Here is a 24226-nt window from a genome sequence, read left to right on the forward strand (position 1 = left end):
TCAGTCTTTGCCAGGTTGAGCTGTAGGTGATATTCTTTCATCCATGCCGAGATGTCCGCCAGGCAGCCTGAGATCCGTGCAGCTACTGTTGGATCATCCAGTTGAAATGAAAGATGGAGCTGTGTGTCATCAGCACAGCAATGGTAGGAGAAGCCATGGGCCTGTATGATGGGAGCCAGTGATGTCGTGTATATGGAGAAGAGGAGGGGTCCAAGAACTGATCCCTGAGGAACCCCAGTGACCAGCTGATGTGTTTTGGATACCTCCCCTCCCCAAGCCACCCTGAAAGACCTACCAGAGAGATAGGATTCAAACCAGCGAAGTGGAATCCCTGTGATGCCCAGTGATGAGAGGGCAGTCAAAATAATACCTAGAAAATCAAAATCAACTGCGGGCAGCAGATCCTTTTCCTATTTAGCGCCAAAACTTTGGAACAATCTACATAACGTTGTTCGGGAGGCAGACACACACTGCCATTTTAAATCTAGATTAAAGACCCATCTCTTTAACCTGGCTTACACATAACACACTATCACATTTTCATAATTTAAATCCATTAAAAGATTGTTATGCTGCATTAGTTAGGTCAACTGGAACTGTGAACACTTCCTTAACACCAGATGTACTCATTACATTGTACGAAGAATGGCATCTACGCTAATATTAGTCTGTTTCATTCTTGTTCCAAGGTCACTGTAGCCACCCAGATCCAGTCCATATCCAGATGTTGGATCAGCATCTAGAGACAACCTGTACAGCACTGAATGTCAGCAGAGACCATGTCAACTAGATGCAGCCCAGAGGCAGCTCCCCTGTGAAGACCTCGTCACCTCGACAACCATTGCCATGGGAACCAGACAAGTCCTCTGCACCTGTGTTGCAGGCTGGAATTAAACCACACCATGCTGGTTTCGTCTGGCCAGAGGAGAACTGGCCTCTGACTGAGCACAGTTTCTCCAAAGGTTTTTTCTCCATTTCTGTCACTGATGGAGTTTCGGTTCTTTGTCGCCTTAGGCTTGCTTAGTTGGGGACACTTGACTGATTGCACAGACACTATTGGAAGAAAGCTGAACTGGATGAAGACATCACTGAATCATCAATGAACCGACTTTAGCTGAAAAATGACTCAAAAGAAAGTACACAAGAAATTACACAACAAGTACTTTAACAACTTGGCACATTTAAACTAGATTTTTTAAATTCATGAACATTTCTCCCAAAATTGAAAAGCTTGTCATCATTTACTCATCATCATGTCAAATGCCATTATTTCTCAGGTGACCATGAGTTTTAGGAGTTATTTTGCAGAATATCCTTGTTGAAATCAGATGGGTTTGAAATGACATTGACACAGATTTTCATTTTCATTTTAACCAACTAACTATAAATGCGCATGAATCCAATCAGACGGCAGAATCTCAGACAGGGGTCTTATTCCAGAAAAGGTTCTAAACAAAATTATACTACAATGAGATTTTTTTATTTTTTTTAACAGTATCTCACCAAAGTATCAAACTAAAAAAAAAAAAAAAAAAAAAAAACAATTCCCAGTGATAAAACTCTTGTACCCTTTGATGTGACATTGGTTAGTTTGATGGATGGGAGTGTTATTAATAAGTTGTACCCTATGATATGACATTGGTTAGTCTGATGGATGGGAGTGAAGAGTTATTAATCAGACTACATTATTTATTTTTGGGTCATTTCATGGACTTATGTGCTGATGAAATGTATGCTGCGGGCAATGTTTTGTTTTTAAAAAAAATTTTTTTTTGTCAAACTTCTTTACCTTCTTGGCATTTGGTCGAAAAGCCTTTCTTAAAAAAAAAAGAAAAAAGAAACATTCCAATGATCTTACATGGATTTGCTTTTAAAAATTAGTCTTACAACAATGTTCTGACAACAGGTGCATTAGCTAGCATTAGCTTAACATAGTAGCAAAACATGACAATTTATGAGATTAACTCCAAGTTTTGCTCCAAAATTAAATGACAGCACATCAGTCGAGTGCTTAAAATAACCTCAGTAACCCAGTGTGAAAACACAAAATCGTTATTCTTATGAAAACACACAAGATGGCTTGAACACAGATTAACCATATATTGTTGGAATCGTGTTTGGTTTTCATGTTAACTGTGTGTTTTATTTTTTTCTTAAGGCGTACATGTTTTTTTTGAGTGTTACCAAAGGCAAGTCGTTTCACTCGGCGACCATCTTTGAAACGCCTCTGGGGCAGCTATATCTATGAACGGGGAACATCAAATTCTGTTCAGCACGCTTACTATTAAACTTCATATTTGATAATCACCAATCAAATCTGAGAACTGTTGTTTCTCATGCTCAAATAGCAGTAAAAAGCATATTTCTCAGGCTAGACCAGTCATGTGCAGTCCTAAACGCGCGTCTCAGAATGCTGGCGGTTTCTATGGCCACCGGAGATTCCAACAGCAGTGACCTTACCAATCAGTGATTGGCTCTTTTACTCAGAAGGCCGGACTATTCTGCCATATTGTGTGTTTAAGTACTGCGAGTGCTGGATGCCTCTGTCCATCATATGAACGTAATATGACTTATGACTTCTCTAAATCTCACTTGTGGTCTTTCTGCGCGAGGCGCCACCAGCTACCAGAATGAATGAAACAGACGTTACAGGAGAGTGTTTAGTGCTCCATAATGCTCACATTGCCCGTAAGTAAAAATCGAAAAAAATAATATATTATATTTTATAATCATTATGTATTTTATAAATTGTGGAATGTGGGCCCTGAGAGATGTTGTTTAGTAAAGGAAGCGTACAGGAGAATTTTTTCAGTGATGTTTATATTCCATCTTAAACGCATGACCGTGTTCATCAGCCACCACTGAAGACCATTCCTGAGCAAGAACACCCTGCATGTGGGAACACTGCAAAAGCTGAGGAGACAAAGATACTCAGACTCTGGAGAGTGGAGCAGCAGATGCTCGTCACTGTCAGGAGGACACTCAGCTCATCTCATCAGCTCTCTATCTCCATTTCACTCTCACTCACTGTATCTCCATCTCCGCTCTCGCTGATGCCTCTTACATTAGATCTGACCTCACCGGGTCAATAATACTGGCAACAATGGACATGCCTTCAGGATTCCCTTACTAGTGTGTGTGTGTGTGTGATTCTGTGGGATGGTTGTAAAATAAAACACTTCAACTTTCTGCTAGCCAAACAACAAAAGGAGGATGAAAACTATATTTGAATTTTGACCGAATAGTTTGTAAAAATATTTTAATTTCATCTGTTCAATTTAAATGCACTTCAAATAAACCAATAAATGCCCAGGATCATATGGCCAGTATTAAATGGTATTTCATTCATTCTAAAAAAAATAATAATAATAATAATAACAATAAAAATTTAAAAACAGAACAGTTTTATTTCTTCTGTGTTTTTGGATACAATGAAACTTTCTGATTTCAGATTTTTACCTGAAGCACAAAATTCTAGATTGAAGTTTTATGCTTAAGAAAATACAGGTGAAAGTAATAAAGATTTAAAAGATCTGCAATTATATCGCAATTTCATAATTAACAGTATTGGATAACATTTCTTGATGCATCATCAATTTCTATATGAATATCAATTGCAATTCGCCTTTTTTTAATGCAATCTTTGTTTTCATTTACTTATTATAAATAAGTTTTGCAAAAGGTCTTTTCGCAGAAGGCTAAGAAAATGCATAGACTTTGGGGTAGACTTTGACATACAGTACATTTAATCTGATTCCCAAGACTTAAGAAATCCTGAATCTGAAGATTGTATCCTGAAAAATTATTGTAGTTCACCTAAAGATGATCACAGTAGTTGACTAATTGATTGTTAGTGACTACAGATATTTCAGCCTGTAATAGAGCAAATAAACATCCTGTTCATGTACTCATATTTTAATTCTTTCGTCTCTTGCTTAAAAAATAAAATAAATATGGCTATTGCTATATATGCATCAACACTAAAATAACAATAGTCAATTTTATAGCATCATTTTATATTATTCTAAGAAGTATTATATGCTTTTACATACAATAAATGAAATCATGTAATTAATTGTTTGACTTATGTTTAATAATTGTGTGTGTGTGTATAATCAAAACACACATTATTTGCAAGAGTAATTAAATCAATTAAAATTAAATAAATGTAATTAGATTTAGGGTTAAGTCTTTATTTCAAATCAACCATTCACGTCAAAAAGCTGCAGGTCAATTCAGCAAACATCTGAGAAACAAATATTACCGGTTCAAATATTCTGCATGTAGCTTGAAAATAAAATACATTGTGTTCAATGGAAAAATATTTGTTTTTTTACCCAGATGTTTTAAAAAAGTCATTTTAGAGCTGTAATTACAATAACGTGAAACTGTGATACTTTTGCTTAAGATTTTCATACGGTCAAAATCTCATACCCACCCATGTCTAGTTTCATGCGTTTATTTTGTTGCATTTATTATATGTGTATTTATATATTTATATTTTTTATATTTTTTATTTTTTTTTGTGTCAACTTCACTAATCAACTGTGTGTAATTTGGGGCAGGACTGAATGTGGTCACAGGAAATAAATGAAAGACAGAGGTATGGAGAGAAGAGAATCTCATAATGAATGAATGAATGAGACACAGTCAGATCCACAGTGAAAGACAGGAGACAATAAAAGCACACAGGAGAAGTCTTTATCGGCGGCTCCTCTCAGCTGTTGAGAAACCCAAGCCCTGAAGAACCAGATACTGTCCTCCTCCTCCTGTGCACAGGCATGCTGGGATAAAAATACCCCGGCTGGTGGGGGGGTTAATGTAGGGTCCTGTACGGAGACTGTGTCTCCCATAAGTGTGTTTTTCTGTAAGCAGATACGCTTGAGCTGCATGTTACAGCACTAACTCCTGCACGGGACGGCCTTCACATCAACAGAGACCGTTACTGTAAGAAAAAGACACACTCATTTACATCACCTAGTGTACTTGATGACCTGTAGGATTGGATCATATCATTTGATTTGATGTAGCTGATATGACAGTGTGTCTATAAAGAAAGGCAATAAAACGATTGTTAAAATACCATTAATAGCAAGTTTTAATCATAAACAAGCCTGAGATAAATCATGACTCTTATTCTGAAATTATATTGTTTTACTACTTCCAGCTGCTCATTCAAAGAGATGAGGGAAAAAATAGGCACTTTTACAACCACATACTATAAAAACCATAATGTAAATTCATCAAAGACGCATCATAAGCAATTGGTAGGCATAAATGTGGGATATTCACTGAATGAGAACTGCTCTAACTTTGAACAATCAGAGCTCACATTTATTAAACAATCATAGACCTTTATGAAAGATAAATAAGTTGGGGATTGAAATTATTATTTTTTTTTTTTGCAATTATTTGTGAAATTTACTAGAATTTCTGAGCAAAGAAAAAAAAAAAAACTGGTTTCAAACCAAATCCTGCCCCATTCTTTTTTTTCTGTGTAGTTACGCTACAAAAACGATATTACTTAGTGGAAGAATTGTTTATTGTCATTATAATTAACTTATACTAAACAGCTAATTACTGATTAAACATTGCTGTCTTGTATCATAAACGTTTTATAAAAGCAGAACATCTGCTCATGAAACATGATTGTGTAAATGATAGCAAAGCCACACAAACATGCACTTTTCATTCTTCTTATAAACCCGTTCCACACAGAAATCTGTTGTGTAAACCTATCTGACACATCAACTGTTGAAAATCGATCATGTTGGAGATCATTTGGATGCAAGTGTACTCCCTAAAAGCCAAAAACACAAATCTTTTGAACAGAGATATTTGCTTTTAAATTCGGTCTTTATCGTCCAGGAAACATGATCAAATATACTGATGACACATCCTGCACTTTTGGGCTCATGCATATGTCCAACCAATCAAATGCTTGCAGAATAAGTATACCCCTCCCCACATTTCTCTGACTAGTACTACTATGGCAAAAAATTAAAAATAATAAAGTAATAATTTACAGGTGAGGCATAAATTTAAAGGTGCTGTATGTCCATTTTTTTGACTGTACTAAAGCATTAAAATAATGTTTGCAGATATTTAGGAAACAAGCTAAGTTCACTCAAAAAAACAAAGCTACAGTTATTCTGTGTGTTCTGTGTCAGAATGTCTGTTTTTGTATTGGTCTGTGTGACTCCACCCACTGCCATCGCCTTCCATCTGTTGGGTGACCTCAGTCTGGTGACCCACGTGAGCATTGAGTCTGAGGAGGAGGGGCAGGAGAATAACTCTCTCCTGTATTTTGAATTTGGACTGCAGTACCCATTTCAACCACTAGCAATATTACAATACATTCTGCATCTTTAAGGCTACTGGTGGTTTCCCGTCTCAGTAGGAAATACATCAACACAAGAAAGCATTTCACCAAAATTTCTTGCTCTACGCACCATCAACTGTATTTCATCATAAAGTACATTTTACCCCAGTGTGCAATCATCAGGGGTAAGCGTAACTGGCGAGGACAGCTCGGCTCTGAAGGCAGAGCAACAGAAGCGTGGCGGGACTCCCAGTGATGCTGAGAGGAGAACAGCTGAGTCTCCCAGTATGACGTTCCTCGCTGCCAGTATCCCTCCTCCAGCGCCGTTCCCTCGGGCTAGTGCTAATTCATTCACACGCTGTCAGCTACACTTTCTCTCTTCTCATTAGTAGTGCTAAAACTATAACCATTTATTACATGGCTCTGTGGAATACTTGATTCTGATTGGTCAGTTGCGACAGTCCAAGGTATGTTAAAAGCTAATAACACAGGCTCATCCGGGAAACTGAAGTCAGGACGATACTCTTGCTAGGAACTGTTTTTTCTTGGTGGAATCTTGTTTGTTTAGCTAATAAAATATTAAAACGCGATTCAAAATTGTGTACAATTATTTAATTACTGTATGTCATCCTGGTATCCCGGACTCGCTCTTTCGTTTCATACAAACAGCTGCTGACATTTTGCTGCAATTGTTTTGTATGCTGTAATGGATTATAAGAGAACTAACAAACTGGTAAGAGTTTAAATCATTTTCATCTTAAATCTTTCATCGATATAATTATTTATGTGGTGAAATGTTGTGTAACTGCACCGTTTCCCTTAAATGTCTGTCTAGTTTGAAATGACTGCTTGCTCGCAACTGCTGTCTTCACGGAAGCTTTGCGTTCAAATACTTCAACTCAAATCAATATTTTGTGTCTAATAAAAGTGGGATAATGTACATCCAGTTGGTTGTTGTCACTGAATAATCCCCGACAGGGTGATCAGGACCCCGACGCGAAGCGGAGTTATTCTGCAATAACAGCTGGCTGGATGTACATTATCCATTACATAATACTCTGGGCATGAAAGAGGACATTTTTTACATTTTCTGAAGTAAATGGTGGTGTTTGCCGGTGCTATAGATATACAAAGATGGTTCACTCCTTTTAATTATGAATGGGAGAAACTGCAATACGCAATATGGCGGAATAGACCCTCCTTCTAAGAAAAAGAACCAATCGCAGATTGCTAAAGTCATTGCATCACTGCAGCGCCGTTAGAAGCTCCGGTTTCTATGGAAACCAGACACTCGCTCTTATGACTGCACATGTGCATTGGCTGGTCTAGCCTGAAAAAAAACACTTTTTTAACGCTATTTGAGCATAAGGAATAACAGTTATGGAGCAGTTCATTTCAGATTTTGTTGCTGATTTGAAATATGTAATTTAACTGAGTTTAGCAAGCAGTTTTTGACATTTCAGGGTTCCCCCATTCATTTATAGAGGACTTGGTCTTGGGTACCCAGAGGCATTGTAAATATCGCCGAGTGAACAGACTATTAATTCAAGCCTATGAATTTTTTCACTCAATTTATTGTCCATTAGGTAGGACTTATCAGCCAATAATGGCTTTGGGAAGTTTGTCTGCGGTCTGGGTTATTTTTTCAACCCAATCGCTGGGTTGAGCCTGTTGGGCTACTTATTACATAATTAAGTGTGTATAAAGGCCAATATCATAAAGTGATATCAAGCTGACGACGTGCCTGCCGTGAGAGGTTTGGCATGACATCCAGCGGCACCATCTCCATCTCTGTCCGGCGCAGGTAAAATAATTATAACGCTGAAGATGAGGTACAATTCACATTTCTTTATTAAATAACTAACAAAGTAATTTGAAAACTTTCTGTGAGATGTAATTTCACAAACAGAGTGAGTGAATCACCGCTCTCTCTCTCTTTAACTCTGAAATGTGCAAATGGCTTCAAATCAGCACATCGTGTCTCTGCACTATAAGCAAGCTGCACGGCTGACACAGGAATTGTCACTTGCACAATCGAGGCAGTGTCGCATCACTAAAATGTATCATTTGCATTTCTTTTTAAGTCTTGCCTGTGTTTAAACCATTCAGCACTTGCACACTCTCCTAGAGCTAAATGCACACTCAAAGCACTCACACAGATCAACAAATCCGTCTTGTGTTGTGTGCAGCAACCGCCCCATTGTAAAAACTGCATGATCAAACATTTACATTAAATTATATAATTTTGAAAAATATCTAAACATTTCATAAGCATGAGTAAAAGCAATTGCACACCTCTCCTGAATAAACTGTATCTTTAGAAAAAAAAAAGGCCTTTCAGCCATTGAACAAGAAAATAAAAAGGTACACAATTCTGAGAATTGTGGAAAAATTCAGAATTGTCAGACGCATTATATTTTTATTTTTTTCAGTGGTGAAAATGGTCTTCCATACCTTCATGCTTGTCCAAACCTACGTTTGCTGGTAGCCATTGACTTTCATGTTTTGTGGGCAAAAGAATAGTGATTATTGACACTAATGACAAGATAGTCAAGTTGAGCTAAACTTTACAGCATGTTTTGCATTTAAAATGAGTGCTTTTAAAACAATGATTCAAGTACTTCTTAAATGCTACAGTGTAGTATAAAAAAAAAAAAAAAAAGGTACAAATACACCATTGAGACCCTTCTAATGCGTTTCTGACTTCAGCCAGTCCAGTGAGCAAAGATGCCAACTTAAATCACCTATCAAAACCTGCCATTGATTTGATTTTGAAGCTTGTATGATGTTATTTTGCTGCACTAAAGGAGAAATTCGAAAAAAAAAAAAAAAAAAATTCTCATCAATACAGCAGCAATAACCACATCTATCAACTTCCACAATAGAAAACATAATAAAAGTGCTTCTCATGAATCATATGTTATACTCAAAGATTTCTGAATACACATGACAGCTTTGTGCCTACGGTAATGTTTATTTTCCTCTCATGTCATTTAAAACTGTGGAGCACAACAGATGATATTCTGAGGAATGTCTCAGTGTCATGCAAAGAAAGTGTCTTTTCAACCCCAATGTATGTCAAAATATAACGCATACAGTTTGGGAATGACATGAGGCTGAGTAAATTATGACATTTTCTTCATTTTCAAGTGAAGTACTGTATGCTTTTAAGTTGTTGTTTAATTATTACCCTCATATGAAGCTTTGAAACATTATGATAGCATTATGATGTGTTTTTTGGAGCATAAATATTAACTTTTTTGAAATGCTTCAAAAACACTGTTCCAAGGACAAAATAAGTAAGAGCATTTTTAAGTGAACTGTTCCTTTAACTTACATCATGAAGGGTCAAATGCGTCATGGCCATTTTTCCATTTTAAAATAAAAACAACGTAAATAATTGATGCACGCTCCATTTGGCTCATGTTGGAAACAAGATGGTTGCTCCTCTGTCTGCTAGTTTGGCTTTTTGTTTGGTTCTCAAACTGTGGTGGCCTTCTCTCTTAGATATTAGATCAACATTTTTTTACTTTTACAAGTCGAATGCGGAGTGTGTCTTTAACAAACCATATGGGAGTGTTACAATGGACATTCCGGAGTGCATTTGCCGCTGGCCTCTAAGCAACCCACGGAGGAAGCGCAGGAGGAAAGGCGGGTCTCGGGGAGGTCGTACGGTCAAGCTGAAAGCCCGTCTGCATGCGGGCTGTATCCCAAGATGGATACGACGAGGTGGTGGGTTAGTAACTGTGATGAAAAACTCTCATTGTGTGCAATGTCACACCGTCCCTGTGGATATTTACACCAGCTTCCAAGCCCAACTTCTCCATCTTGACTGGAACGGTCCTGTCTGCTTAGGGGTGATCTACCATCCTCCACATTCAGTTAAGGACTTTCTACAGCAATTCACTGATTTTATTGGTAACATTGTTATTAAACTTGATCGTTTTTTATTGGTGGGTGATTTTAACCTTCATGTTTGCTGTCAGTCAAACACTCTGTCAAGGGAATTCCTTAATATAATCGAAGCTTTTAACCTGATACAGTGGGTTAAAGATCCCATTCTTATCCACGGTCATACTCTGGACCTTGTTCTTTCATACGGGGTCGACATTTCTGATATTACAGTTTCTGATTATATGCTCTCTGACCACAGGCCTATTTTATTTTCCATGTCTCTTCCCAGTCTTCTTCATGTCTCTACTAAAGCGTCATCTATGTGCCGGGTTTATTCTTCTCAGTTGAGTGAAAATCCTGTTCTCATCTATTCCTGGACTCCCCGTCAGCGGACCTGGATGCGGGTGAACATCTGAGTCTGTTAAATAGTGCCTGGCTCGATGTATTGAAAGAGACTGTTCCTCTAAAGCCTCTTAAGCACAAACCTAAATCTGAATTATGGCATACTGCTGAGACTTTTGGCTGCTACGGCAAGATTGTAGAAAGTTCAAGCGTAAGTAGAAAAAGGACAGTCTACACATCTCACTACCGTTGTTTAAAGACAGTGTATTGGCTTATCAGAGAGCCACCAAAGCTGCTAAGCCAACCTATTTTTCAAATTGAATACAACATAATCAGTCAAGACCTGAAGTCTTGTTTTCTGTTATCACTTCTGTTTTTAATCCCCCGATCAATACTATGTCTGTTGCTCTTTGTGAAAGCTTCTCGAGGTTTAAGAAAAAAGTAGTTAAACTAGGACTGGTAACTCATATTCCCCCATTGAGCTGCCTCTCCCCCCGCAGTCGTCTGCATCTTGGGACGTCTTTGAACCTGTCTCCCTTTAGTCACTCACTGACTCTATTGCCAATTTGAAACCATCCTTTTCTTCATATGATGTTATCCACCCTAGGTTTTTAAAGCAAATTGTTGATTTGGTTGGACCGGGTCTAGTGTCCTTTTTAAATGTCTTTCAACTGGGGTGGTTCCTGCTCATCTGAAAGTGGCTACTGTCACACCTCTCCTCAAGAAGCCTTCACTCGATCTGTCAGTTTAATTAAAATATCGCCCTATCTCTGTTTTACCATTTATCTGTTTGAGCACTTTCAATCTGTTTTAAGGCTGCCCACAGTACTGAATCTGCTCTTTTGAGGGTGTTAAACGACATCTTTTTAGCCACTGATATGGTCGACTCTGTGGTCCTTGTTTTCTTAGATTTATCAGCTGCTTTCGACACTATTAACCATTCTGTATTAATCAATAGACTGAAATCTTGGGTGGGTCTCTCTGGCACAGTTCTGAAGTGGTTCCAGTCATTTTTATCTGACAGGAAATATGTGGTTAGGCTAGGAGAATTGTTATCTTCCACTGCTTCTCTCCCTGTGGCCTTCTGCAAGGCTCTATTTTTACCACCTCCCTATTTTCAGTATATATGCTACCTCTGGGATCTATTTTTAGAAAACATGGAGTGAGGATTCACTTTTATGCCGATGATACTCAAATCTATTTACCTTTTAGGAAAAATGATCCACTGGCCATGACTGCTCTTTTATCCTGTCTAGATGAGGTTAAATCCTTGTTATCTCTAATTTTTTTATAATTTTTTTATGATTAAATTGGGGTAATTGTTTTTTGATTTTTTTTGAATATGAAAGCATTTAATTTTGACCTGGGATCCCTATCGGTTTTTAGGTCTTCACAGGTATGGAATCTGGGTGTTATTTTAGATGACTCATTAAAATTCGATAAACAAATTTCAATGGTGATTGGGTCCAGTTTTCATCAGCTCTGCATACTTTCAAAAAATTAAAAATGTCTCACTGATAAGACTCTGGAGATGGCGGTGCATGCTTTTATTACTGTAACTCATTATACTGTGGCATTTCTAAAGCTCAAATTGCCCGTTTTCAACTGGTCCAAAATGCTGCCTCTAGATTTCTTTTAAAAAAGAAAAAAAGGGATCACGCCACTCTGCTTTTAAAGGCCCTTCATTGGTTGCCTGTTCAGTTTAGAATACATTTTAAAATCGTATTATTTGTTTTTAAATCTTTACACAATCAAGCACCCAGCTACCTATCTGAATTCCCACCCCCTGGAGAAGCCTAAGATCTGGTGAACAGAACCTTCTTTTAATTCCACATTCCAGACTTAAGTGAAGAGGTGACCGTGCTTTTTCAGTAACTGGTCCTCGCCTCTGGAATGACTTGCCAGTGGAGATCTGAATGGCCCCCTAGTCTGACCATTTTTAAGTCTCTTTTAAAAACCCATCTGTTTTCATTGGCCTATTAGGTTTTATATTCCTGCCTATTATATTTTCTATTTGTGTTTTATTTTATTCTGGTTCTTTGTTTTAGTCTGTTTTGTGTGTTCGTACTACTCTTATGATGCGGTTTCTTTTCTGAAGCACTTTGGTCAGTCTTGGCTGGCTGTTTTAAATGTCCTATATAAATAAAAGTTAACTTGAAACTTGAAAAACGTGAATGAAAAGCCACTCTTATGCAGTTCCTCAATTACTACATTGTGAAGCTCGAGCTAAACATGCTTGAACACACATGATCAAATCACATTAACGGGGCAAACAGGAGCATGAAGTTTCATTGATGAAATGCAGAAATGGGTCATTGTTGCGTATGAAAGCGTCGCTGCCACATGGCTGCTCTCCTGACAGAGAACAACGTATCTTTTGTTTTCATCAGTTAAACTGCTCGTGGTAAACATATCCTGAGATCCCAGCGGCTCATCGTAGCGCATCACCACGAATCCGATTAGCATGATTGCTCAGTCAACAGTAGATTGGGAAGCGTTAATCTGAGCCGATCTAAATGGACGAGCATCAGGGTGCAGACCTGTCCATTAACTCCAGCCTGATCCTTTTATCTCTTCACTAGCCATCATTCCCTCCATCACTCTCCACCTCCTCCACTTCCCCTCGGGAAAAGTAAAAGCAGACCGGGAACCAAAACGGTTTCTCTTAAGTGTACATTTTTTCAATTACTTGGTCGCTCTGGGACGCAAACACTGCAAGCGTCAGAGAAGTTTTAAAAATGGTACAGGCAAATCTTTATTTGGCCTTGGATACAATTTTTATGGGCAGGAGGCCACCTCTTTCACAGACCCAACAGATAAGAGCTCATCCCATTTGTCTATGAATTTTTTAAAAGATCCAATTTGTTTACTTGGCCCAGAATTCTTATTGGTTCGATCAATCGATCAATCAATCAATCAATCAATACATTTGATGAAAAAGTTAAATATAGCCATGTGACAAAAATGTATATTAATAAGTAGTATTATATAATAAATATTTTGTATTGTTTTAAAAACTAGGGGTGCACGATAAATATCGGCCGATAATTAATGCACATCTCGTTTCCTGATAATGAACTTGGATTTGTGCAGCTTGTCAGTCAACAACGGCTCTGTGTAGTAACAGCTGCTCTTTGTGAAATCACGCATCTGATGGAATTTACCGCTGATTAGAGAACCGGCTTTACTGACGTGAAGCGCACTAATTATCGGCCGATATTTATCATGCACCCCTATTAAAAACAATACATAACTTAATATTTATACATTTAAAGGGGTCATATGATGCGATTTCAATTTTTCCCTTTCTCTTTGGAGTGTTACAAGCTCTTGGTGCATAAAGAAGATCTGTGAAGTTGCAAAGACTAAAGTCTCAAACCCAAATAGATATTCTTTATAAAAGTTAAGACTCTGCCACGCCCTCCTAAAATGGCTCGTTCAAACACGCCCCCACATCTCTACGTCACTATGTGGATATATTTGCGTAATGCCGCCCAAATGTTCACGCAAAGAAAGCCGGCATGGTTTCAGTAACACAGTTAGTGTTGAAGCAGCCGCCAGGGATGCTGTGTGTATCAAGGCGAAAGCAAAGGCACTTTATTTGGCCTTCCGAAAGTAGATGCATTTAGGAATCTTTAAAATTACTTACAACAGAACAGCAACGCATTTTATGGACGACCGTTTCGTGAACCTAGGAGAGGAGGTCATTCTGACTTTGCTAAGACAATCTGGAGCTTCTGAATCAGCTACTGTAAGTATGATTTGTTATTAAAGTATTTGCTATTGACTCTTCAAATGCGGAGTTTTGCACGTTGTGTGTGTGAGAGAGAGAGAGACAGTGGAGTCAGCTAGGAGCTTCATCACTGTGTCTGTCACATGACTCTGTTCCCCTTTATATAATGCTGATATAGCAAGTGGCACTTCTGTCAACCACAGAACATCTTTAACGCTTCAAGCACTCTAGACAGCGCTATCAGCATCGGCCGAGCACCAGCACAGCCCATACTGAAAGCACGAATACAGGCCTAGAAGAAAAAGCCCAGATCAGCAATCCAAAATATATATATATAGACCTGTACATAGATCATATTCCTCAAGGTTGGAGGTTTGATTTCATTTTAATTAAATCGATTTCCCTCACAAGGCCTACTGCTGCAGGAGCTTGAGGAGAACCGGTTTGACCTTGAGAGGAAAGGGAGGAGGGGCAGAATGCAAGAGAGGGGGGGGGGAGCGCATGCATCACGCCGAGGAACACCCATCCCGCTGAAGAACAGGTACTGCAGAGTTTAGCATCATGAACCCCAACGGGCTGCTCGTCTGACCCGAGGCATGCAACTACCAGGAAATAGTTTCATGCAAAGCCGGTTACCAAGCAAGCGGGTATTTAAGAAACTGCTCCCAGCCATAATTATGGACACTTTGCAGCTTTGAGGAGAATCTACATGCAAACTGCAGTGCAAAACAAGGCCAGATAGAATAGAGGAGATGCGCACAGAATGCATCTCCTCCTCGAGCTTCCTCAGTGAAGCAATTGTGTCAAGGGACGTGGAAATTTCCTCTCATCCTCTCAAGCAGGGCTGCGAACCTTAGCAACGCTCATTTGCATATCGAATGAATGCGGAGGCTACGTCACCACGGCTGCGAGTGATTGACAGCCGAAACATTCCATAAGAACGCCCGCGCGCTGCTACTTCCAATATCGAATATCGCTGCGCTTAATCGCAGCATTCCAAATAAAACGCCTTTTTTTGCGAGTTTTCACCAAATGGGTCAAATATCAAACTAGAGACGCTAAATGAACCCGAGGCAGGTGCAAGTTAGCAGCCGCCATTCGTCGAGTCACGAATAACCCACACGTGTTATATTCAGCGTAACGCTACAAATGATTGTCTCAGCGCATCATTTCGCATCTTATGTGACACGCGTGCTGAAGAGAGAGTAGCGAGGACATTCAGGAAAGCTATTTATAGTCCTCGAGCCTCGTGTGAAACTGCAGGATACAAACGCGAAGGAATATCTGCCGCGCTGTTCAATCAAAAGCCGATCAGTCACGGAAATCCGCGATGTTTGACGAGGTTTCATCTCGAATGTTTTGATTAGGCGCTAGAATTAAGTCATAGTGGAAATTCTCCGCAGCAAGCGGAGGAGTCATATGTACATTTAGACTGAGATTTCAAAACAGATTTTACTAAACGCCCTCTCTGAAAAGCTTTAACCAGGCTGTATTAGGGCTGACTTGAGGTTTCTTGAAAGAGCGGATCGATTGGCAGAGCTTTTACAGGCATCTCGTGTAACAGCTTATGGATGTGGTCTAAATTACCCGTTTTAAACGGTGACATTGTTTTGTATGCATGCATCTCAAGGAATCCCGTAGATGTAATGTGTGGTGACCATCACAGAGCCATAAATCTCAGTTTGCTGTAAGAAATCCTTTCAGTGCATTATGGAGCAATTCAGTCAAGCACTGCAGATGTGTAGAGATATGCACATTTAGCGTGCCGCAAAACGCACACCTAAATCATAGCTCGTTTCATATTTTTGAGGTCTTTTTTTAGGGCGTGCAGTTGACGCTCACTCACCCCAGCTGCTCGCGGTGCGCCCGATGAATTCCCCTGTCCGCGGGTTGTAGATGAAATCTTTCCAGCTCGACTGTTTCTCGTCAGCTTTCTCCTCTTTGTTGGCCATGGCGCGAATGCGATGAATAAACCAGTTTGAGGACGATGGCTGAGGACAACTCAAAGAAAGCGCTGGTTCGGGCTCGCCAGCTAGGCGTTATGAAATAAATGAGGTGTGCAGTCTTTCCACGCGGCTCCAGACTGCAGCAGTCAGTCGGTCGAGCGTCTGAAGCGCTCGGGCGCATGCGCAGTAGAGCCGCGCCGCAATCCCGAGAGCCGCATCCAAGTGCGCCGAACTCGACCAGTACAGACACCTTCATAGAGAGCTCGGGACTAGTGATTACTATTATTATTATTTTTTACCTCTGCGACTATTTCTCAGGGTGGGGTTGAGTCAGATTTTGAATAGGCATCTTGACTTAAAAAAAAAAAAAAACTACTGAGCATCTCCGCCGGGGTAAGTTGTCACAATAAGAACCTGCTTTTTAATGAGTGATTTTAGAAAATACCTAATCTTGAAGTATGAAGATCAATCTAAAGTTGATCTTGCAAGTTATTTATTGACATTTCTGCTCAATTTTAAAAGAAAAACTATTAAAATACTTAAAAAAAGAAACCAACATGGATTAGCAATGCTAAAAAAAAAGTTAAAAAAGAAGCTTTTATGCATGTTGTCTTTTGACTCTATTCTAATCTAAAAGCCTGTTATCCAGATGCTCTTGCATGCAGATATGACGATATTCAAAATTATACCAGACACTTATGCCCTACACCAGTCAAAGAGCACAATTCAAGGGCTCTGCCCTTCGTAGGGAGTAGGGCATAGGGATGCTTCCGTTTGGGATTCGCCAGTGTTGTTTTGATGTTGGTATGCTTTTTTTTTTATGTATTAGATAGTAACTATTGATTAGTGGTTGGTAAAGACACGTGACGAAACTTGACACATTTCTGGACCTTCATAAGAAAACAGCCAAGTCAACAAAACTACATAAATGTTATAATAGATGAATGAAATGTGCGCTTCTTTTATTTTATTTAGTACATGATTCCTAATTATTTGTATTCACGATTTCCAGTATTTGTACAGACTTTACATGTTCAATTTAATGCTGCCAGACTGTGAGGGAATGGATGGCACCACGGCCGTAGCCAGGGTTTGAAGATTAGTGAGGTCTGGGTGGGAATTGTGTTATAATAACCCACTCATTATACACTAAACACTTTAAAAGAGACAGATATGTAGATGTTTGTGAAAGATGTTTTCTCTGTTTTAGAGGAATGAGCATTGTTAAATGATATCACATTGATGTATCATTACAGGTTAGGGGTATATCATTTTAGCAGTTGTTTATTATTCGTTCAGCAACACAAAGGCCTATTACTGTTATAGTTTTCATTAATAACCATTGCTATATAGATGATAACTTTGTCTAGTGCCCTTATGCATGTTGTTGGCATGTAACTACAGTATGAAATAGCACAGATGTAATATGCTTGTTCTACAGATCTCTGCACTAGTGTTATATGCTACTGTTTTGATAGTGTTAATAATGTTTCTGACAGATAATATCATGCGTTTTTTTTTGTTTGTTTGTTTGTTTTTATGTGGTATCCTGTCAGCAATAACATGTCTGTGGGCTCTTTTGATTACTATCAGTTTTAAGTTCTGGCAGTGTTGCCAGAGATTGCTATGAAAACAAATAAAAATATCTTTCCACCTGTAGTCAGTAATGGCCAACAGTGTGTTTAGTCTGTTTTTAGGAAGGCTCAACTTTGGAGTTCAACATATTGTTTCAGAAATGCAAACAATTAAATATTGAAATTTAAACTTCATTTGGTTGGTTTTATGTTGTTAAAGTTATCTTTAAGAAAAGCAATATGACTGTAAATGGAAATTATTAAATTAGTTTTTAAATTATTTATTTCACATGGGTTTGAATCAGATTCAGTCAGATGGTCATTTTAAACACAGATGGTGCATCTTACCCACTGACTCGACTCGGGGGAAACTGAACCATGAGAGCACTTTTTTATAAGAAGCCGTATTTTTAGAACCCTTGGTCATAGATACATTCTGATCATTTAAAACGATAGGAATACTTCATTTAGATAGGACAGATACTTTCATTGTACTTCTGCATCATTTTCCCTTATCTTGAGGACCACAATAGTAAAAAGTTTATATTTTACAGAATAAATCTAAATTATATACTAATAAACAACTAATTTAGAAAATTAATATTATATTTTTAACTATTTATAGGCCTACTATTAACATGGTTTTAATCAAATATGATGTGTTATAGATTACTAGTATCAAGACAGGTTATTATAATGGGGAAACATACTTCATCACGAGAATTAAAGTGTGAGAAACTGTTAATATTCTATATGATGATTTACCTGCTGGAGCTGTGTATTCATGTTTGCAATGTTGAACTGCCTTTAGCAGCCTCCCGTCGCTCTTTCTCTCTCTGTCAATTTTATTTTATTTTATTTAAAATAAAGTAGGGTATTAGCAGGGAATACTCTTGTAATAGAGTAGCAGTGGCTGGGATAGATTTTAAATATCAGTTCCACTTCAGAAGATGCAATCCAATCCTGTTTACATGAAATACACTGCTCCCGAGCAGGTTTAAACTCATGGACCTGTTGCTATGACAGCAAGGTCTGATAATCGGTAATATTAATAATACCATGTTACAGCTCTGAAGCATCGAGTTTTTAAACCTTCATTTTTTTTTCTAGACCACACCACACCACAGGTAACCAAAATTATATGTTTATATATGTATACATGTACATACAGTTACATTGCAAACCAAAATTCATTAGTTCTATTGGGTAGAGTTGGTTTAAAATGGCGACCTGAGTGGATCAGGACTGCTTTCTTTCCATCTGCCACACTCAGTGTGAACAAAAACTCACAACAAGACTACATCTCCCAACATGCAACATTCAGCTAGCTGGAGGCAACAGGCTGGCAGCTACCTGAACCCGGAACAGCAGATACAACCAGCCATGTTTTATTTTCCTTCAACTATTGTGATGAATGACCAGGAATAAACTATACAACACAACAAAATGACATTGAATCGACCTATAAAAAAACCTTTCTCCATTTTTTTTTAAATGCAAGGATGTGAATTCCCTTCAGTCGGTGAACGGTAAGATCAGGACGTTGCTTTCCGATCCCTGGGAGAAGAAAATAAAGTGGCACTAGCCCACTGGACTACGCAGATATCGTCATATTCAAATATGACTGAAATAAATACATTTTTTGGGAAGAATTTGAACGTCTCTCTGGGTAAGGAGCAGTGAAGAGATGACTCTCCTCTATGGCCCGACCCATGGCTCGCTAGCCAAAAAGCACCACAAAAATACAGTAACCCGTCTCCCCCAGAACCAAAGACTGCTGCCGTTCGTGCCAAACTGGGAGAGAGGAAGAAAGAGATGATGAGGGAAGTTAAAAATATGATAATCTAGAGAGGAGTGGCAGCTTATTTCCTGTGTAGCGTTTCCTCCCCGGCTCTGCTCAGGATCACTCTGGGGAAGAGGGGTCGTCTTCATCATCATCCTCCTCTTCCTCGTTGAAGGAGCTGGGCGTCTGGCCACGGGACTCTGAGGTGTGCGACAGGGCTGTGCTGCTGTGACTGTGAACAGAGAGAGAGAGAGAGAGAGAGAGAGAGAGAGAGAGAGAGAGAGAGAGAGAGAGAGAGAGAGAGGGGACGTCAGCTAAACCACAGCAGCCTGATATCAGAGGATGCTCTGCGGACTGACATACCTTGTGAGGCTCAGAGGTTTTCTGTTGGTGTTTGTGGCCATGTCTGTAAGGACCGAATCACATGCTTTGTTTAGAAACCCGTATTAAAGACAGCAACTCAACAGACAAGCAACGTTGCTTTATTTGCACAGGAAGGAAGTCTGTGGCTGAAGGGTAAACGGAGACTGATAGAGAAGATGAAACGACATACATGTGTGTCATGAGCTACTCACTGGTCACATACGCTTCCAGAGACTTGGGCAGCAGAGATCTGGCCACGCTGAGGTTCTCTGGAGAGCATGTGCCGTTCTCCAGCCCCAGAGACATGCCCATCCGCTTCAGGATCTCAACGTCATCATGGATCTCAAACGTGTTGTCAAAGTTAAAGAGGTATTCACACCTGTTTGGAGGAGTCAAAGACACTATTATTACAGCTGGTGCATAAGATGTAGGTAAAGTAAAGGTCCAATAACAACACATTACCAGAGGCGTGTCTACGTGGTGGCCAGGGGTGGCACCGCCCCCCCCTGAAATTTGGCTGGCCACCCCAGGTGCCCCCCCACCAGATGTCTCGCGATAGACTTGTTTTTAGTAAATTTCTAACTGCATCAGGCAGTGGCGGATCCTGGCATGTGTAGCTGCCTAGGGCCGCTTTCTTCTCTCTTTATCTTAATTTCTCGTTTCTCCTCTTTAATACTTAATTTTAGGCGCAAGTGGATTTCTATAGCGTGATATTTGACATATCGAGAGCGCATAATGTTACGTGATCCATGTAATGCACGAGCACGTTTAAATCTCCACGAATCGCAAGTGGATTTCCTTCACTCACACCTTAAAACTGCGCCCCGGCCCTTGGATGTGATAAATTTGCTTTCTAAAATTAGCGAGGTTTTGCTCTACCCAACAGGGCACATATAAGAACAACATGAGAGAGAGAGTCTAGAGCGAGAGAGATAGAGACGTGCAGATCAAGTCTAAATTGCGTCGGTCGGTCTGGACCATATCTGGATGTCTACTCGACGCGCATAAATCCGGTTCATATCTGGACGTCAAACTACGACGAAATGTTTTCTGTGTTCCCTTAGACTTGATATGAGGTTCAAAATTTGAACCGTCGGGCTAAGGATTTTTCAATAATTTTTCTATTTATTAAACTTGGACATTTCTCTACAACGTGCAGAACAAGGTTCAGGAAATCGTTAACATAACTGTGATTTTTTTTTTAAATATATACATATATCCTAAAACACAACAAAGCAATCCTTTGATTTCCATTTTTGTTTGTAAGAAAAAAATTAGATTGATTTATAATATCACATGTACCCTATACTCTTCTGAAACATGTTTAGGTGTTAAAATGATGTAATATATCGGGCTAAATGTTTGGAAAAACATTAAACATTTCAGGATATATACTTTTTTTTTTATTACAAATAATGTGACCACTCTTCTGAAACATTTAGTTGTTAAAAATCTTACATGGATTTATTCATGGATTTATTTATGGTATGGTTTGTGGTATTTTTCACTGGAGCATTGACAGAAACAGCAGTTTACATCTGTATATCTATAAATTAAATATAGTTAATTAAAGTTATTAGTCTTAATGCCCATTTTCACATATTTTCTCCCGTTTATTGCTTTGGTCATCATTGTGTCAGTCACTGCTACTTCGAGAGTGAATCCCACATAAATATGCAGATGTCATTCCCGAAACTTTGCAACGTGTGTGGCTGAAAAACAAAGTTCTACATTTTAAATGGATCATAGACTAGAAAGCTTGCAAAGAGTGTTCATTACCACTTAAAAAGCTGTCACTCTTTGTTTAGTGAGTGTATACACGATGTATTTTAACATACATCGTGCTGCATACCATAACCCCACCCCCACCCCCGGCCACCCTCTTTTCAGCCAGTGCCCCAGACTGGCCACCCCATTTAAAATGCTCTAGACACGCCCCTGCACATTACCTTTCAAAAGGATTTTTTTGAAAGCAATAAATTCTGATATTCAGCAAGAATGCATTCAGTTGATCAGAAGTGACAGTAAATCAGCATATTAGAATGATTTCTGAAGGATCATGTGACACTTAAGACTGAAATAAAAGGTGCTGAAAATTCATTATTTCATTTTTAATTTGTTTTAATAAAGCGGATAGTTCCTTGATTCTGATTGGTTGTGGCGGGTTCGAAGCTGTTGTAAATTACTCTACAAACATACACCTTTATTTACTTCTGTGTGTTGCTCGGCAACCGCTTTGTTGGAACCACAACCGTTTCTGAGGAACTACATTGTTTGGTGGAAGAATACTGTTTTTATTAATATCATTACACTTTATTTGCTCAGTTTTATTCTGTGAAACCTTACTACGTATATGTAATAACCATTTTATAAAAGCAATAATCCCCGTGAAGCCGTGGTTTACAGTGAATTTATAACAGCTAAGCTCCGCTTCTCGTCGTGCCTAACAACGCCCCTCAGCTGTTATAAATTGACTGTAAACCACGGCTTCTCAGGGATTACTGCTTTATTAAACAGATGTATGAATGATATGAAATCTGTTTACCTGGTTTAAATAATTAAATAAATACACACATACATGCATATTCATAGAGAATAAATCTTCTTATTTTACTAGGTTTATAAAATCAGTGGAGGATATTTCTACAAAAGAGAGAAAGGGAGCGAGAGACACCAGAAAAAGGGAGAAAAGAAGCCAAACAGGTGGAGAGAGCGATCTCGTACTTATCACTGGAGATGGAGCAGTCGATGACGGTGCGGACGTCAGTGTTGAGGATGATAAAGGGAAGCTGAATGACGGATCCTGGAGGGGGAGCTGACTGGGACGAGGCTTCGCTGGCCTGGTTCCTCTGCACCAGATTCTTAAAAGCGATCTGCTGCTCACGGAAAGAGACGCACAAATCAGCACACGTATACACAGAGTGTTCCAGCCCTTAAGGGTCCACTCATTAACCTTAAATCAGTCAGCGTGTTGATAAATAAAAGCTTAGTGTGGTCATAGCACTAACATATGCACACAGAGTGGGGGTTGAACCAAAGCCAATGCATTTAATTTAGCGCTCCGGAAGGCCTCCCAGCTTGAGGACAAGTCCTGATCGATATCCCAGCAGGACCAAGACCTCTTCTGATCCCTCCACACATCTACGGCTTCATCGCTGCTATCTGCTGCATTGCACGCCGTAACATTTACGTCATCTATAGTAACGTCACGCAGTGATTTCCTGAGATTCTGTGTGTGGGCTTTAATTTGACGGCAGGAGACGGATGGTGTTCTCAACTCACTTCAGAAAGAAAAATGAATCAATATTAGTGGTTTGCTGCTTTTCCACAGCTGGCCACAGTTAATGAGTCCCTCCCTCTCTCATCCGCTGTTTTTACTCATCCTTTGCCACTGATTTTGCAGCACATGGGCCTTAAGAATCAGCCAAAAAAGCCTCGGTCTCAAAAAAAAATCAATGATTTGAATTGTCTTATGACACAAACTAATCATAAACTCGCAAACTAAATCAGTCTGAGTGATTTTCATCATAGTCACTAAACAGAAAGTCATTACTTTCTTCATTCTCAACTAGAAATGAACCAAATAAAATGTATTTATATTGGTGGGTGCTTTCTCAAAAGCACTAAAATGAATAGATAAAGAGTACCAGAACTGCTAAGTGGAACCAGAATTATGTAATTCCTTTTCTACAGATGATTCCCATGTGTTGCTGTTTGGGAGTTTGGCTGCAGGTCTTTACTGAGAGAACAGACACAAAAACACAAACAGGTGTGGCACAAACCTGTAATATTAGCTCCTCTAGCTGGGCTCTTTTCTGTCGGATTCTTTCCAAACGCTTCTGTTTTTCCAGCTGAAACATGACCAGACACATACATTTCCAGCATTAGATGGTTTGAAGGTGTATGAGCTTCCTCTCCATCATCATCCGTCACAGATGTGACACTACCAGATGCTGTCAGAGGCTCTTCAAGCACACACATTGTGCCCTCATTAACACAATGCTTTCTCAAGGCAAGACTAACTAGTATTAAAGCATTTACTCGTGTCTCACATATGATCAAAAAATCAGTATTTTTTAGTAAATCTTGATTTTCGTCAGTCGATATGTTCACATACATCACAAAACAAAGAAAACTATTAAATGAAATACATTTGACAGGTTTACATGCAAATCAATAAACTGGCAAAAGACATTAGAATCTAAATGAGATTTTTACATTATAAGGTTGTTCCAGCTGTTACATGGTCAGACCGGCAAAAAGGGATTT

The 24226-nt window shown here is 39.0% G+C and overlaps 2 protein-coding genes across 6 annotated transcripts in view; both read right to left on the reverse strand.

The window, feature by feature from the left end:
* Nucleotides 1-16431, reverse strand: part of atp1b3b (ATPase Na+/K+ transporting subunit beta 3b) — a 34397-nt gene extending 17966 nt beyond the window's left edge. Inside the window, exon 1 of the mRNA XM_019090155.2 lies at nucleotides 16138-16431. Within this exon, the coding sequence (XP_018945700.1) occupies nucleotides 16138-16243 (106 nt within the window). The 5' untranslated portion in view covers nucleotides 16244-16431. The remainder of the gene's footprint in view (nucleotides 1-16137) is intronic.
* Nucleotides 16432-18939: 2508 nt separating this feature from the next.
* Nucleotides 18940-24226, reverse strand: part of LOC109074109 (transcription factor Dp-2-like) — a 48447-nt gene continuing 43160 nt past the window's right edge. For 4 of the 5 annotated variants that reach the window (XM_042770841.1, XM_042770842.1, XM_042770840.1 and 1 more), the window contains 5 exons: nucleotides 23740-23808; nucleotides 22682-22833; nucleotides 20170-20336; nucleotides 19958-20000; nucleotides 18940-19826 (listed from right to left, as the gene is read on the reverse strand). In XM_042770841.1, coding sequence (XP_042626775.1) covers nucleotides 19715-19826; nucleotides 19958-20000; nucleotides 20170-20336; nucleotides 22682-22833; nucleotides 23740-23808 — 543 coding nt within the window. In that variant the 3' untranslated portion in view covers nucleotides 18940-19714. Of the gene's footprint in view, nucleotides 19827-19957; nucleotides 20001-20147; nucleotides 20337-22681; nucleotides 22834-23739; nucleotides 23809-24226 lie in introns of all 5 variants that reach the window. The other variant, XR_006161722.1, reaches the window with a different exon arrangement.

The sequence above is a fragment of the Cyprinus carpio genome, chromosome A15 (assembly GCF_018340385.1).
Source record: "Cyprinus carpio isolate SPL01 chromosome A15, ASM1834038v1, whole genome shotgun sequence".
In the NCBI taxonomy this organism is placed as follows: Eukaryota; Metazoa; Chordata; class Actinopteri; order Cypriniformes; family Cyprinidae; genus Cyprinus; species Cyprinus carpio.